This window comes from Silurus meridionalis, chromosome 15, assembly GCF_014805685.1.
Source record: "Silurus meridionalis isolate SWU-2019-XX chromosome 15, ASM1480568v1, whole genome shotgun sequence".
Taxonomy (NCBI): domain Eukaryota; kingdom Metazoa; phylum Chordata; class Actinopteri; order Siluriformes; family Siluridae; genus Silurus; species Silurus meridionalis.
The window spans coordinates 10,149,329-10,165,353 of record NC_060898.1 but is presented as its reverse complement, the minus strand read 5'-3'; the positions used below and the strand labels follow the sequence as shown (position 1 = coordinate 10,165,353).

At 35.7% G+C, this 16,025-nt stretch overlaps 1 protein-coding gene across 7 annotated transcripts in view; it reads right to left on the bottom strand.

Annotated features, from left to right (window-relative positions):
- Positions 1–16,025, bottom strand: part of dacha (dachshund a) — a 136,281-nt gene that overhangs the window by 64,332 nt on the left and 55,924 nt on the right. For all 7 annotated transcript variants that reach the window (XM_046867271.1, XM_046867275.1, XM_046867270.1 and 4 more), the window contains exon 2: positions 4,267–4,382. In XM_046867271.1, coding sequence (XP_046723227.1) covers positions 4,267–4,382 — 116 coding nt within the window. The remainder of the gene's footprint in view (positions 1–4,266; positions 4,383–16,025) is intronic.

The window sequence follows — 16,025 nt, the reverse complement described above, 5'->3', positions numbered from 1 at the left end:
GCAGACAAAAACACACAGACATGTGACTTTCCATGATTAAACGATGTACAGCTGTTGTCGTGTGTACTTAGTTTTGTTGCCAAAAGGCTAAAATAATAAAATCTAACTTTGGGTGGGCAAGACACATATTTGCACCCACCATGATGAAGAGATAATCATTGTTATTCACTTCATAAGGTTATAACTTCATACTCTTATATATATATATATATATATATATATATATATATATATATATATATATATACACACACCTAGATATACATATGTGTTAGATTTTTATCATGCCCAAACAAAACTTAATTCTAATGCGATCTACGATGCCCGTGGTGCCTTTTCTGATCAGGAAAGAAACACACAGCACACTATCTCTCTCTCTCTCTCTCTCTCTCTCTCTCTCTCTCTCTCTCTATATATATATATATATATATATATATATATATATATATATATATATATATATATATATAAATGTAATAAAAAATAAATTTTAACATTACATTACTGAGCTTAGGTTTATGTGCAGGCATAGCCTTTATTAGTCAGTTATTGTGTTTCAATTATTATTGAAACAGAACAATGGAGGAAAAGGGGAATATATGAGAAGGGGAATAAGCAGATGGAGAGACCAGTCCCCAATGGCACCCATCATTCATCAAAGTCAACATCCAGGCCATTTTCACCCATAAACAAGAGACAGAGAAAAAGAGAGAAAGTGCATGTTGGTGCAAATGTGTGTATGTGTGTGTGTGTGTGTGTGTGTGTGTGTGTGTGTGTGTGTGTGTGTGTGTGTGCAAGCTCGTGAGCGTGTGTGTGTGTGTGTGTGTACGAGTGCGTGCGTGCGTGCGTGCGTGAGTGAGTAAGTGATTGAGTGTGTACATGTGCAAGTACATTGCAAGTTCATATATTTACAGTGCAGTGGTGGGCGTTCAGGGCCAACAAGGCCTTCTCTGCTGGCCTAAACACTATCAGAAGCACTGACCTACATTTACAACCTAAATTTGAATATTTGTTCCATGAAATTGTATTAATTTTTTCCCAACAGTTAATTCTCTTAATTTCATAGCTTTTCTCTTGGCTGCACTGCTTCCAGTACGTGTATGTGGATGTTAGATTTTTTTGTCCAATCGGATTTCAGCCTCTACGTGCTGCCATGTCAATCTAATCTGCCCAGGGCCTTCATAATCAGTAGGGCTGGTCGTTGTACCCTAGACTATATTAGCAATGGGTCTGTTTCTTTAACCAGTCAGAATTCACAGGGCAGCTAGCTGGCCCAGAATAGCGTCAGCAATTTTCCGTCCTCTGGTTGGTCAGAGGAAAACTGTTACAGCCAAGTTCGACTAGAAAAATATATCTGTAGCGATCTGCACACATTAATACATCTGAGTTAGACTTTTTTTATGCCCACAATGGCTGATAAAGGGAAAATAAATTATTTGTTTTAGGACATTCTGAAAAATCCATTTTCAAGAAAAGCTAGACATCATGAGAAGAGGTTGGCCAACCCCGAAGCTAGCTAGCTTGTCTCAGCCTGGGAAATGGTTTGTTTGCCACTTCCAGATGAGTGCCTACAAGCTGTACCACTGGCTTACAGCCTCTAAGGAGTATTTTTGTATAGTATTGATTGTTTCTATGTGATAGTGGTGTTATTAAGAGGTGGATTAAGTCAGGTAAGTCCCCACTGAAGGCCCAGGTATCAAATGCATGACCTGCCACTGTTACACTGTAAATATTATGGAAAAAGTAAAAAGAAGATAAGAGACAGAACAATTCAGGATTGGATATGTTCTGTGTTAACAGTTTAAAGTTGTTGTCCCAAGACTGAAGCTAGAAAAAAGATAAGTAAAGTGAGTGAATTGTGTGAAAGTCAAACAGCTGTGCAAAAAATACTAGCCTGAAGTTACCAAGCAACTAGTTTTTTGTTCCAGCTGTAGCTCCTGATCTATCAAAAGTACTTTATAAACCCATAGAAAAAGAGGTTAGAGTGATAAAAGACCTTTGGCTTCAGGCCAGACCAGACTATGTTTGCTGTACATAAAATGAGAAAGTAAAGAAAAAACACACTGGATATCTCTCACTTTCTCTCTACCTCTGGATATTGAACTTCCACAGTCTACTCCCCTGCTCCCTTATGATGTTCCTGTCAAATCAATCTGTGAGAATAAATGCAAGATAAATTCTACAATATACATTTTGCTTTTGCGCTTCTGTAAACACTTTCTCCAGTTTCCTTTTTCTTTTTCTATGTAACCCTCTCTCATCTCTACAAAATGGAAAAATATCTCTAGCTTTCCTGAGAATTATTCCTTTCTCTTGTTGGGGAAAATGTTTACGCGTACACACTGCCCAAGTTGCCAAGCGGGTCTTTTTTTCTTTTTGTGCTATTTACTATATTAGTTATAAATATATGTTTAAATTGTTGCTAAGAATGCTGAAACACAGTTTAATTTGAATTATTTATTGTATCTATTGTAATAATTATTTATTGTATTATTATAAAAAAAATAAAAAAATAAAACATGAAAAGTACTTCATACAAATTAAACCAGAATATTTTACACTCAGTCGTCACCAACTGTTAAATTTAGATATCAAATTGACATAAAATAATCGAACAATCACACCTAAAGTCCACTTTTTTAATCATACTTGCAACAGCTTGTGAAATCAGAGTGTTTTTTTTAATGATTGCCTGTAACCAGAGGTAAGAAATATTGACATTATATAGCACATGCTCAAACAAATAAATCTTTAGTAACACAAACATAATTTGTTTCTTGTTTCTTTATGTACATAGATGTAAATACTTTACTGGGAATCCCAGTGATGTGTCATCTATATAAATTAATACCAAGCTTACAATATCCATTAATATCCACACAATAATATAATCTATACAGCTATGGGTTGATTATACACCTATTTTTCAAATAAATAAAAGAAGAAAATAATATGTCTATTGTAACTATATTATGCAAATAAGAAAAAAAAAAAAAGCAATTAGACACTTATTACCAAAACTTATTGCAAACTGCAATCTGTGACTGTCTAAATAAATAAAGATTTCTATTTAAAATGCTTTTGTTATTATACAAACAAATTGTTAAACATCATAATACATTATAGCCACTTCTACATCTACAACTACATCTAACATCTAACTCCTACACAGTAAGTTGAAATAAGGCCATAGGGGATAAAGAAAAGTGTGGACATACATTTTAAATAGTAGCTATGCCCAGTCCCTAGCCAGCAGAAATAATAACAGGAGTCATCTGAAATCAATCAGCATGGCCGAGCTAACTGACTGCTCTGGCTACTCATTTCGCACCAATCAATAACTGTGCTGGCCATTGTTAGGCCAAATTGCTGCTACTGTCAGCAATTTAGAGTGCCAAAGAAAAAAGGTGAAGCGGACAACTGAAAGAATTACGTTGCGTGCTAAAGAAAGGAGGAGTTTTCACAGCTAGTTGAGTATGTTTACAAGGTGTGTGCACATGGGAAAAACAAAAACATTCTCTAATTAAAGAGTAAACAGAAGCAATTGTTCAGAAATAAAAGGTATATAAGAAATAAAGTGATGAAGAAAGGAGAAAATAAGGAATGGATTCTAGGAGAGAGGAACAAATGTGTAGGTGAGAGGAAAAAGAGGAGCCCACAGAAATCCAATAGTTTAACCTCTGTTGGAGATGCAGTAGTGGCCAGTGAAGGACAAGATGAAAAAAAATCAATATGAGCTGATTTTGCAAACGTTAGTGAGAGGAAGGGGGAAGGGGGCAAGCCAGGATAGATAAAAGAAAAAAGAAAAATCCGCTTGCAAGCACTTCAGACAAAAATGACAAAAAGAGAAAAATAAAAAGTCAGATTGCAACCTGTGTGTGTTTTTAACCTCCTTTGTAGCCATTGCATATTTGGCAGAGAAAAAGGACCATGCAGGGGAAAAGCTATTAAAGTGTAAAGTAAAATATGCAATATCCAGACAAGAACAGGGTGGAAGAATAAGTTAAACGGCAGAAAAAGAAAAAAAAGGATGAAATTGGAGCAGAGTAATCTGTGAGAACTAAGAGATTGAGCAAATTAGGAGTTGATTGTGGAATAAAAAGAGATTAAGGCTAAGAAAATGGAGAGGAACAGAATAACAACAAGCACTGGGCCAGAAAAAAGAAAGCCACTAAAGAAAAGCTAGAGACTGAGCAGGAGAATTGGCAGGACATGAAACAAGTGAGAGAAGAGTGAGAGAAATGAGTAAAATCAGAGAACAGTTACCTGTAGGGGACAACAGGCTTGGAGACAGAAGCCCGTGAACACTGTGGGGAAGAAGCCTGGAACCATCCTGCATTGACATCCCTAGAGAACGCTTGGGAGGACGGCCAGGACGAGAGCTGAAAAAAGACAAAGATGGAAACTTTAGATAAATGTTTCTTAATATGATTATGAACAAATTCTACATTTTCCTAAAACAAAGAAGCAAGACAGTGGAATATCACATTGAATATTGCTCTTAAGTTTGCTGGTTAAGAAAAAAAGACTCTGCATAGATGTTTGAATGTTACCAGTGGATAAAAATATAAATAAATGCTAGCAGGCTAGTCGTTAACTGAGTTAATATTAGTTTTTATCAATCAGTCTTAACAAGAAAAAGCTTACAGTGTATAGCCATTATACTGAAATTAACCAAATACACACAGACCACCACAGACTAAGAATATCACCCCTGGCATTATCATGCATCCTAGATGATCAGATCACACATTGATAGGTATAAACGCATAGCTGTTCATACCTGGCATTATCATGACCATCTTTCATACATTGTTTCTGCTGTAAAAATGTGACACACATTTATTATGTCAGTCTTCAAATGCATTTATTTTCAGGCAGAAAGGTTTAATGAATCCTATCTTGTGTGACTGTATAGAATGTTTGTAAGTATCGAGTGGTCTACAACCAAACCCTATAAATCAAGGATTGAGACAACAAATAAACTATTGAAAAGCAGCTACTCTCGTTTCTGCTGTTATAGCAGAATATATTTTTCCAATATAATAATTACATGATTTCTTGCTAAGGAAAATATAAAGTCAATTAGACGTTCCTTTGTTGCTCTCTGGGATGTGTCGAGATGCTTCTGCATTCATACTATCAAAGTATGATGTGACAATTTGCTTCAAGACACAACTGACATCTTCACATTTTTACTTGGTGCTGACCACTTGTGATTTGACTACCAAGGACACATGTAATGCCATATGTGAATCTGGTCATCTATTGCTTACTGTTCCTTTCATGGTTTTTTGGTTCTTTTCAATTCTTAGTCTGTGTTACTCTACATCCTTGTAATGTTCAAATATTATGTGTTTGCTACAGAGGCATAATTAGAATGTTTTTTCTGGAAATAATTATATAAGTAAAGACCTGAATTTAAGAAAGAACTAAATCTTCTTTATGTAAGCAGTTACATGTGACTGTGTGATGGAGATTGGAATGTACCAACACCTCATCAATTGTATATATCTTGACCCAAAACAGAGTGTCCTGTATCAGCCAGTTCTGAGAGCTTAAACTGAAAATATAAGCTTTTTTACGAACAAATTACATGGTCAAAACAATATATGATAAATTACAAATACTAATGCACTTAAAAATCAGACTAAGCATGCATAATGTTTTGTAGCTTAGTGATATTTTCAGGCAGTAATCTTCCCGATTCTTCCTCTTGGCATTCATATACAGACACTCCACACAAACCCTTAAAACAACAGTTGGATATGTTGGCAACAGTTGGCAAGTAAAAGATTCTGTAGAAGGGAGCAACTGTACTACTGTGGTAAAATGATAACGATCACCTTGAAAAACGTGCACAAAGTGAAAGAGAACAGGACAGAAATCAAGTAAGTTTAAGAGCGAGAAAGAGAGAGAGAGAGAGCGAGAGAGAGAGAGAGAGAGAGAGAGAGAAAGAGAGAGAAAGAGAGAGATAAGAATCATAAACTGTGCAAGTATATAATTTTTTAGGGCAGGGTGTATGACACACTCCAAAAGTGGACCTCTTTCTCCCCTCAGGTATATGACGAATGGAGGAAGGTAGTCTTCTAAAGCACACTTCCATAGTTCAAATAGGTACATAGACATCAGGGGTGTAACAGTACATGTATTCGTATCGAAATATTTCAATACAGGGCTTTTGGCTTGGAACACGTGTTCCGAATGTAATCCTTTTTATGAGCGGAACATAGTTCAAGTATTAAGTGGCGGACCGCAAGTTTGTTTAGTCTCCGCCTCACACTTTGAGTGAATTTTTTTATTGTTAAACTTAAAAACATACACAACAATGGCAGGGGTAAAAAAAAGGTAAATGTGCAGCATCACTGTGACTACTCACTCTGTATCAGAAATTAGATTTGTTTTGAGCATGCATGAAAATACTAAAGAATCAACGGCACTAGCGTTAGCGGCTAAACAGGAAGTGGCTAGTGGCTAGCTAGTGGCTAGCTAAAATTCTTTATTCCTTCCATCCTTGGAATTGTCAGGATTTTCTCCTTTTAAAATACATTTTGAAGCTGGACATAAAACGCTAAAGAATCCATAAAGCAACAATTGCGGAATTGTTGCTTTATGGATTCTTTAGCGTTTTATGTCCAGCTTCAAAAATGTATTTTAAAAGGAGAAAATCCTGACAATTCCAAGGATGGAAGGAATAAAGAATTTGTTAAAGTATGCTGAAATAAGTAGAACAGTTAAGTCGATCACTTTAGAAAATGTTATATTAAATGTAAAACACACACACACACACACACTTATATAAACATCTTTATTACCCAAATAGGGTCTAACAAATGTAAACTATTTAATAAAATGTATGAATTTTTTGTAATAAATTCTATTTGTGCCAATTTATCGATTCCTCAATTTAATCAACATAATAAAAACATGTGCTGCATTAATTTGATTTATTCTATTTTATTTTTATAAAATATTATGTTGATCACAAATATTATAATAATAATAATAATAATAATAATAATATAAACTGTGTTAATATAAAATCAACAAGCAATTTTGTTCATTTCTTCCCCATAACTGTACCGAAACAGAGGAACGTAGTTACCCATCAATTTTTTGTACAGTTCAAAAATACATTCTCAAATTTTACTGGACACATACCGGTACAAACAAATGTTTTTTTTTTTTTTTTTATAAAGAGGACAAAATCTCACCAGACTCTGTCAACCTACAGTAATATATAAGCAAGGCCACCTCTTAGCTGAGCATTTAAGCCAGCAAATAAAAACAAACCATGAGAAGGCAAAATGTCATATTTTTTTACTGCTTATTACTATACCTGGTCCTGCTGTACAATTCCTTTTGACTAAACATTAACATAACCTCAATTTTCAAGAATAATACCAGGTAAAACCATATATAGTCCACACAGATCCTTTAGCTGTATTATCAATTTCTAGATCGCTAGATTTTTAGCTTTTTCCATAATACTTTAAGCAATTTGTGTGACAGTGTCCTTTGGGTAAATGATATGTTCAGTTCATGAAGTAAAATATAGACAGGAATGTGTATGATTACTCATTAATCTCTTTATCCCTGTTAGGTTCATGATAGCACACTGGCTGTGAGGCAGGAATACACAAGTCCATCTTAGGGCACCAAAGTTTGGGTGTACCTCAAGTATAATTTTGCCCTCATCAGGGCACTTCCATAGTGTCCAAGACCTGACACTGCCCCCAACCTATAGGAAAACAGCAGCCACAGGATGTAACTTAACTATTGTTTTGTATCTGCTAGTATAAGCCTTGTAAAAGTACAAACCCGATTCCAAAAAAGTTAGGACACTGTACTAATTGTCAATAAAAAAGGAATGCTATAATTAACAAATCTCATAAACTTATATTTTATTCACAATAGAATATAGATAACATATCAAATGTTGAAAGTGAGACATTTTAAAATGTCATGCCAATATTGGATCATTTTGGTTTCTCAGAGAAAAAATTAAAAGACATTGAAGTTATCATCTACAGTGTATAATATCATCCAAAGATTCAGAGAATCTGGAACAATCTTTGTGCTTAAGGGTCAAGGCTGGAATACCATACTGGATGCCCGTGATCTTCAGGCTCTTAGAAGGCACTGCAACACATACAGGAATGCTACTGTAATGAAAATTACAACATGGGCTCAGGAATACTTCCAGAAAACATTGTCGGTGAACACAATCCACCGCGCCATTCGCCGTTGCCCGCTAAAACTCCATAGGTCAAAAATGAAACCATATCTAAACATGATCCAGAAGCACAGGCTCTGGGCCAAGGCTCATTTAAAATTGACTTTGGCAAAGTGGAAAACTGTTCTGTGGTCAGACGAATCAAAATTTGAAGTTCTTTTTGAAAAACTGGGACGCCATGTCATCCGGACTAAAGAGGATAATGACAACCCAAGTTATTATCAGCGCTCAGTTCAGAAGCCTGAATCTCTGATGGTATGGGGTTGCATGAGTGCGTGTGGCAAGGGCAGCTTACACATCTGGAAAGGCACCATCAATGCTGAAAGGTATATTCAAGTTCTAGAACAACATATGGTCCCATCCAGATGTCATCTCTTTCAGAGAAGACCTTGCATTCTCCATCATGACAATGAAGACCACATACTCCATCAATCAATAACAACATCATGGCTACGTAGAAGAAGGATCCGGGTACTGAAATGGCCAGCCTCCAGTCCAGCTCTTTCACCCATAGAAAACATTTGGCGCATCATAAAGAGGAAGCTGCAACAAAGAAGACCTAAGACAGTAGAGCAACTAGAAGCCTGTATTAGACAAGAATGGGACAACATTCCTATTCCTAAACTTGAGCAACTTGTCGCCTCAGTCACCAGATGTTTGCAGACTGTTATAAAAAGAAGAGGGGATGCCACACAGTGGTAAACATTGCCTTATCCCAACGTTTTTGTAATATGTGTTGATGCCATGAAATTTAAAATCATCTTATTTTTCCCTTAAAATGATACATTTTCTCTGTTTAAACATTTTATTTGTCATCTATTTTGTATTCTGAATAAAATAATGAAACTTGAAACTTCATTGCATTTTGTTTTTATTCACAATTTGTGTCCCAACTTTTTTGGAATCGGGTTTGTACCTTCTTTTATTTGTATCAACCTATGGATGTATTTGCTTGTTGTGAGTGTAAAGAAATGTAATTGTTGTTAATTTTAATTATTATGTTAAGGATTTAAATGCATCACCATCTTCGTCTAAGTTCATGTTTTGAAATCAGTCACTACTGTCTGTGAAGGAAGATGAATCAAAGCTAACCACACACACACACACAAACAAACACACACACACACACACACACACACACACACACACACACATATCCCTGCCAAGGTCAAAATGGAGACATTCATCTTCTTTTGCACATGCACACACCAGGAACAGTGCTGTGAACGGATCAAAGAAGAGAGAAGAACAAAAGTGGTTCTACAAGTTGTAAATGTTAGCACTCTACTGGCTCTATTAGCCAGAGTAACTGCAGAGTATGGAATGTGATGCATTTCTCAAACAACTTTAATGACTATACAATAAATAATATCCAAATTTTTATGATAGTAATTTTCCGATAACTAACTGTAAATAGGGATTTTTAAATTTAGCTAAATCCAGGAAGTCAAATTATAGTACTCTATAAGGCTTAAAAATCAGCTAAACATTGTAAAATCCTACCTATCTAAGTGCAAGAGGCAGACATAAGCAGCATTTACTGAGAATTAAGCAGATATTTCTGCTACTGTTTAAATGTGAGTAGGAAAAAGGAAGCTTCCTCTAGAGCATGTTTTGCCTTTCATTGTACATTAAATGTTTTTTTTAATAATGAAGCAACATGTGCCAAAAGCTTTTTCCACACCCAACATTTGTGACTCACCACCCCTTATGTATTCTTCTACAGAAACAACATTCACAAGCCCAAGTGGTTAGAAATCTGAGATCTTTTTTTTTTCTGTGACTGTATATGAAACAGGCACCCAGCTCTCCTGGGACTCCTAAACCTATTTTCTTATTTAGCTCTGCATTAGTTGGGTATTGTTAGAGATTGAACAGGCTTTTCCTTGCTCACAAACAGGTGCTTCCCTTAAATAACACTCCACCATCATCTCACTTCCAAGAACAAACTGGATTAAATCTCAATTGTGTCTTTGATACACAAATGTGTTCCATGTTGGGTCAAGTACTAAAAAATACATTTAGTAGTGATAATTTTGTTTGTGATATAATCTAATACCAAACTACAAAGTATAGTGATCTGTGTAAAACATTCTCTGTAAAACTACAGTGGTAGAAATAATTATTTGATTCCCTGCAACAAAGAGAATAACAGTCTAGAGTTTTTAATGGTGCTAATGCTAATAGCAGGCAATGAAATTTAAGACCCATATATTTCCTCAAAGTGTTTTAGCCAAGTTTACTGTTGCGCAGTAAACCTCCTCTCTTATTAAATTTGTAAACATAATTATTATTTAAAAGAGTGATTTAATAATTATTAGAATATTCTTTTTATTTACATGATTTACATGATTTAGTTTAAGGTGTAAAATCTTTTTTTTTTTTTTTTTTATCAAACTGCTATTTAAATAGATTAACTATTTAGTCCATTCTGTCCGAAAAGTGTCTTTTAGTCACTGGGATTTGTGGTTTTTGTGAATCTTTTTGCTCTCCTTTTATTTCATTATGCCTTGCTCACAGACATAATGTGGTAAGTGCTTCAGTCTTCCCCACAGTCAGTGCAGAGCTGTGTAACGGCACAGACTCAGTCTTTCTTAAACACACACACACACACAGTCCCATTGGGCTGGATGAACAGATGGCTGGGAAAAGTCATTCGCACATTGCTGCACGTTCCATTCGCCAGTGAAGAAAAAACCCTGTCAGTGTACTCGTCACAGCCAATCACTTTGCTGCAAATCCCTGGCGAATCTCTGCTGGGGACCTGAAAAAGTGGGTTACTAAGCACTTTTCTTTTCCCTCCCAGTCTTGCAAATGTGCCCTTGTCATTTATAAACGGTCTCGTTCAATATTCATGCCCCAACAAAACCTGTTCATCTTACAAATAAATTATATGGGTGAGAAAAAAAACACCACAAATTTGTGTCACAAATCAAGCCTTGACCACATTTTAAAGAAAACAGGTTTTAAGAATTAGGTAGGACTGGTTATAGCAAAGCTTTTAATTTGGTACAGTGTGTAGTTGTTTACAGTGTTTAGCTATAAACGTCATGTAATAATGACCAGCGTTTGAAAGTCAAATAAAACCTTGGAGAGCAAGTGGCAGTGTACCAAGAGGGCACAGAGAGAGAACTAAAATCAGATTTAAAAAGAAAAAAAAAAAAAAAGTTTAATGGGAATGGTTTCAACAGCAACAACAAAGATGGCAGTTGAAGGGGGGAGGGGAAATGTACAAGTCAGGGTGCCTTTGAAGATATTTAATTAAAATCTAATCCTGCATTCTTAAAGACTCACATAAATTAAGCTGTCAGTCAGGAGATTTATGCATTCACATTTGCATATTGCATACAATTCATCAATTACTCATGTTTGAAAGGCTTGAGTATCCCAGGGAGAGGAGCTGCCAGCATGCCAGGCAGAGAGCTAGAACATGAGAAGGAGAGAGAGAGAGAGAGAGAGAGAGAAGGGAGGAGGGCTTTTGGTACCCATTGATGCCCGAGAGAAGTCAGTCTCCATATGTCCATGAATTCACCCAACTCTACTGAAAGACCCTCACACACATATGCACACATACAAGAAGAGCCACTTTAATTTGATCACTAGATAATCAAAGGTGGAAGTTTATGGATTAATTTCAATGATCTCAGATCAGAATTAAATCCAGAATTCTTTTTTTTTTTACTTTATTTGTTCCTTTTAAAATCATAGCAATAATATTTTTTGTAAAGAAAAACAGATAAGAGAATAAAAATGAGATAAGATAATAAAAAGTGATGAGAGAAAAAAAAGAGAGAAAGAGGTACCCAATCCCTTTTTGCATCCCTTCTTTCATCCTGACCAGTCCCAAACTCTCACACTGCCTCTTGTTGAGGTGTAATTGAAGCTCACACACTCTTAGTACTGATTTATAGATAGCACATGCTCAAAGCACATTAGGACATCATGCACGGAAGCTATTACAAGGCGATATATTAATATTTGCACTTTCTGTAACAGCGTCCTCTAGGAGGTGCTGTCACATGAACCACACCAGAATTGACTGACGCACAGCAAAAAGGAACAGAAAAGGAAGCAAAGTTTTTTGCAATGCAAGTTCTGTGTTTTATGAGAGGAATAATAAATAGAAAACAACATGTACATAACTGAAACAAGGGGGCAAACCTTAGCTACAAGCCAAATTTATTTTCAGCATTGTCTGCATTTCTAAAGTGACTTGATTTTCCTGTATTTAACAATATTATCAGCTTCAATGTTGAAGTACTTCAACAACCCTGATGAAGAAGAAAAATAAAGTGTCTGACCCTGCATTAATCTGACCCTATTAATCTGACCTAAATAATGAATGACAATGATTATAAACTACATAAACTAATATACAATATCTTAATAACAGCAAAATATTATGATAATGAACTAATTTTAAATAAAGCTGATGTAATGATGTCACCATGTGTGAAGCAAACATGAAACACAAGAAGAAAAACTCACTTGCGTTAATTTCTGCTAGTTGTTCAGTACTACATGACCATAGAATATACTTTTTAGAGACACAAGCCTGAGTGAATACGAGTGGACAGGTGGTAGGAAAGCACTAGCCATTAGGCTTTCAACAATTTCTCATTTATGGTTAAATTCTGCACCTACAAAACAATAAAACACAAGAAACAGTTTCTTCCTTGATCACACCTTTAATCACCAACATGTTTTTTGTTCCATTTTGAACTGATAAAGGTAAACAAATAAGGGCCATCGCAAAAATATGCATGACAAAACAAGCAAGGTCACATGCAAGGTCATATGCTGCTGTCTGTGGTATATTTTTGTTTATCTATCATTTCGTGCATAGGTGCATTAAACAGTTTATAAAAGCAATTTAATATGGTGAGGATTAGAGCTGTAACCCCTAACACTTTTTAATTTGGATGAGGAGCTTTGGTCAAAGCATCACATACAGTATGTGTGGCTTTTTTTTCTCACACCATCTCACACTGTGTTTCATTATCCTGATTGGTGATTGTCTGCTAAAGACCATTGTTAGCCACAACTAATAGCTTGGCTATAAGTTACAGTGTATCCAGGGAGATGAGGAAAAAAAATCAAGACAACTGTCTCCAACCACCTACTGCTGGTTTCAGCCAATTCTGACATGGTTAGAAGCCAAAACACTGATTCAAGCCAGGCCAGCAATTCAAACTATAGGGCAAATTTATTTATTCACCTGTAGAGTGCCATTGACTTTTTTATGTCTCTGTGTACTGAGAAAATTAAACAGTTCAGAAAAAAAAACATTTGTTTACTTATAATTAAGGTTTAATCTCAATAGCTGAATCCTATAAACAAACATCTACAAAATATGAGAATATATCCTGCAACAAATGATCATTTTTAACACTTAATTGATATAATAAAAAAGTAGTTTTGGTTTCTTTTATGAGACATTTACTATATTTGTAACATGTAATCATCTTCCTAAATATAAAATCTATTTATTTAGTGCCTCATGATACAGATTTAGTGTTCATTTACAAATTAAACATTTAGCAAAAAACACTGACTTTAAACATTTATGACTTGAACACATTATTCAATTAAACATGGTTATTTTCTGAGGGCAAAGAAAATTTTAAATTCTTACCTATGCTAAACACACATGCTACAGCTGCAGTAGTAAGAGATTAAAAGTCACAGAAGGGCTAAAGAATGAGGTCATACCTACTGATCTCTGATTGGCTAATGAATAATACCTATTCCTTGAGATCCTGTCCAAGAGGTCAAGAGTTTATAGTGACAGACCTTCATCTATGTGGTATCATCTCATGCACACACACACACACACACACACACACACACACAAATGCACACACAGACAGACCTGGTCTCCACCCCAGTCCCACAACGGCCCTTTTGTTCACCGTTATTAACCAAGAGAATTCCTCCACTTTGGATTTTATTAAAAAGCGCAATGAACATGCACAGAGAAAACCATTGTGAGTGGTGAAAAAGAAAGAAAGAGAGAAAGGATGTGTATTCACATATATCCTCAAGAGGAATCTTGGATATCTTTAAGTGCTGCCTTCGACTGACACTACGTAGCTTTTATCTTAAGTAGACGATGCTCATAATTCCACTGTAGGGTGCCACTGCACAGCCACTGATGGTATTGAATAAATGTCAAAAGTCTTCCCCCACCGTCCACTTTGAGAGAGGAAGGGGGAGAGGGAGAATTTTTTACGGTGGATTGTGAGGGAAGGGGGAAGGGTCATTTGTTTGCCAACCATTATCTTTTCCTATCAATCAAACACAATGAGTACATCTTTTTATTGCACATCTGCACTGTGTGTTTTGTATTTAAGCAGTAATGTTAATCACATGGAAGACAGAGAGGTTTGGTGCAATCCTTCTGATAAAAAAAACTAAACAAAAACACGACATTCAACTTACAGCAGAAATATTAAGTCAGAGCTTGTAATTGTATGTATGTATGTTTGCTTTCTCAAACAGCAAAGTATAGAGTTTTATTAGATTTAATAAATAAATGTGACTGGCCTAAAAAATACTTGTATATATAAATTAACTCATTATATGTATTCAGAAATGTATACTTATTGTAATATGCGCTTGGAAACAATTTTGTTCATAACTGAGAGGAGAGTAATTAGAAGCAGACCTTTAACAAAATGTTAAATATTTGATGTAACGAACTGTATAATGAATATTTTTAATGAATAAATTAAAATTTCTATTTGAGGGCGCATTTTTGGTATGCCTCGCAGTTGTAGATGGGAAATTTTAAGTTGGAACTTCACCTCGAACACACCATTAGCTTCCAAATGCTCTCCTCATGTTTCTCCCAAGAGAAGTCCTATCCGCTTAAACTGTGCTTGACCCTCATCATAGGCCTGCACTAACATCAACACACACACACACACACACACACATATTCATCTCATAATATAAGCCGTCCCTGAGAACTTTTTTCCAGATCACTTCACCCATTCATCCTTGCTCTTCAAGCCTGCCCAACTGCTCTTTCCATTCCCCCTGTCTTTCTCTTTCTCGTGTCATCCATCTCACTACGTCCCTTTCTTTCTGCAGATCTGTATTGGCTTTGAGCACATGATGAGCTGGTAATTTAGCACAAGCATGACAAGCTAGCAGAGAGAGACAGAGAGAGAGAGAGAGAGAGAGAGAGAGAGAGAGAGAGAGAGAGAGAGAGAGAGAGATTGTCAAGATACGGCCCATTGTGGAAGCATTTAAAATTCAAATTTTTTGTTGCATAATGATGCTTACTGTACCTTGAGTTTTCTCCTTTCAAACCTTGGCTGGATGTATAACATGAGAGAGAGACTTTAGGCACATACATGTGTGATTAATAATAATATATCTGAAAAACCTCTCTGGGCAATTAAAATGGCCATAATAATGTACTACTTATTATGTACTGTATGTATAACATATAAATAACATATGAGCTCTTATATGTGTGTGTGTGTGTGTGTGTGTGTGTGTGTGTGTGTGTGTGTGTGTGAGAGAGAGAGAGAGAGAGAGAGAGAGAGAGAGAGAGAGAGAGAGAGATACAGAGAGACAGAGAGACAGAGAGACAGAGAGAGAGAATAATAATATTAACTTACACATCTACACTTGCCTAATAGAATACTGCATACTTAATTGTCATGTGATTATTATAGAAACAGATGTTCTGCAGTCAAGCAGCCACACTTTAAGCATTCAGAATGAATACACACTCATTCATAGACAAACATAAACTGTAAATGGAAAAGAAACCCAT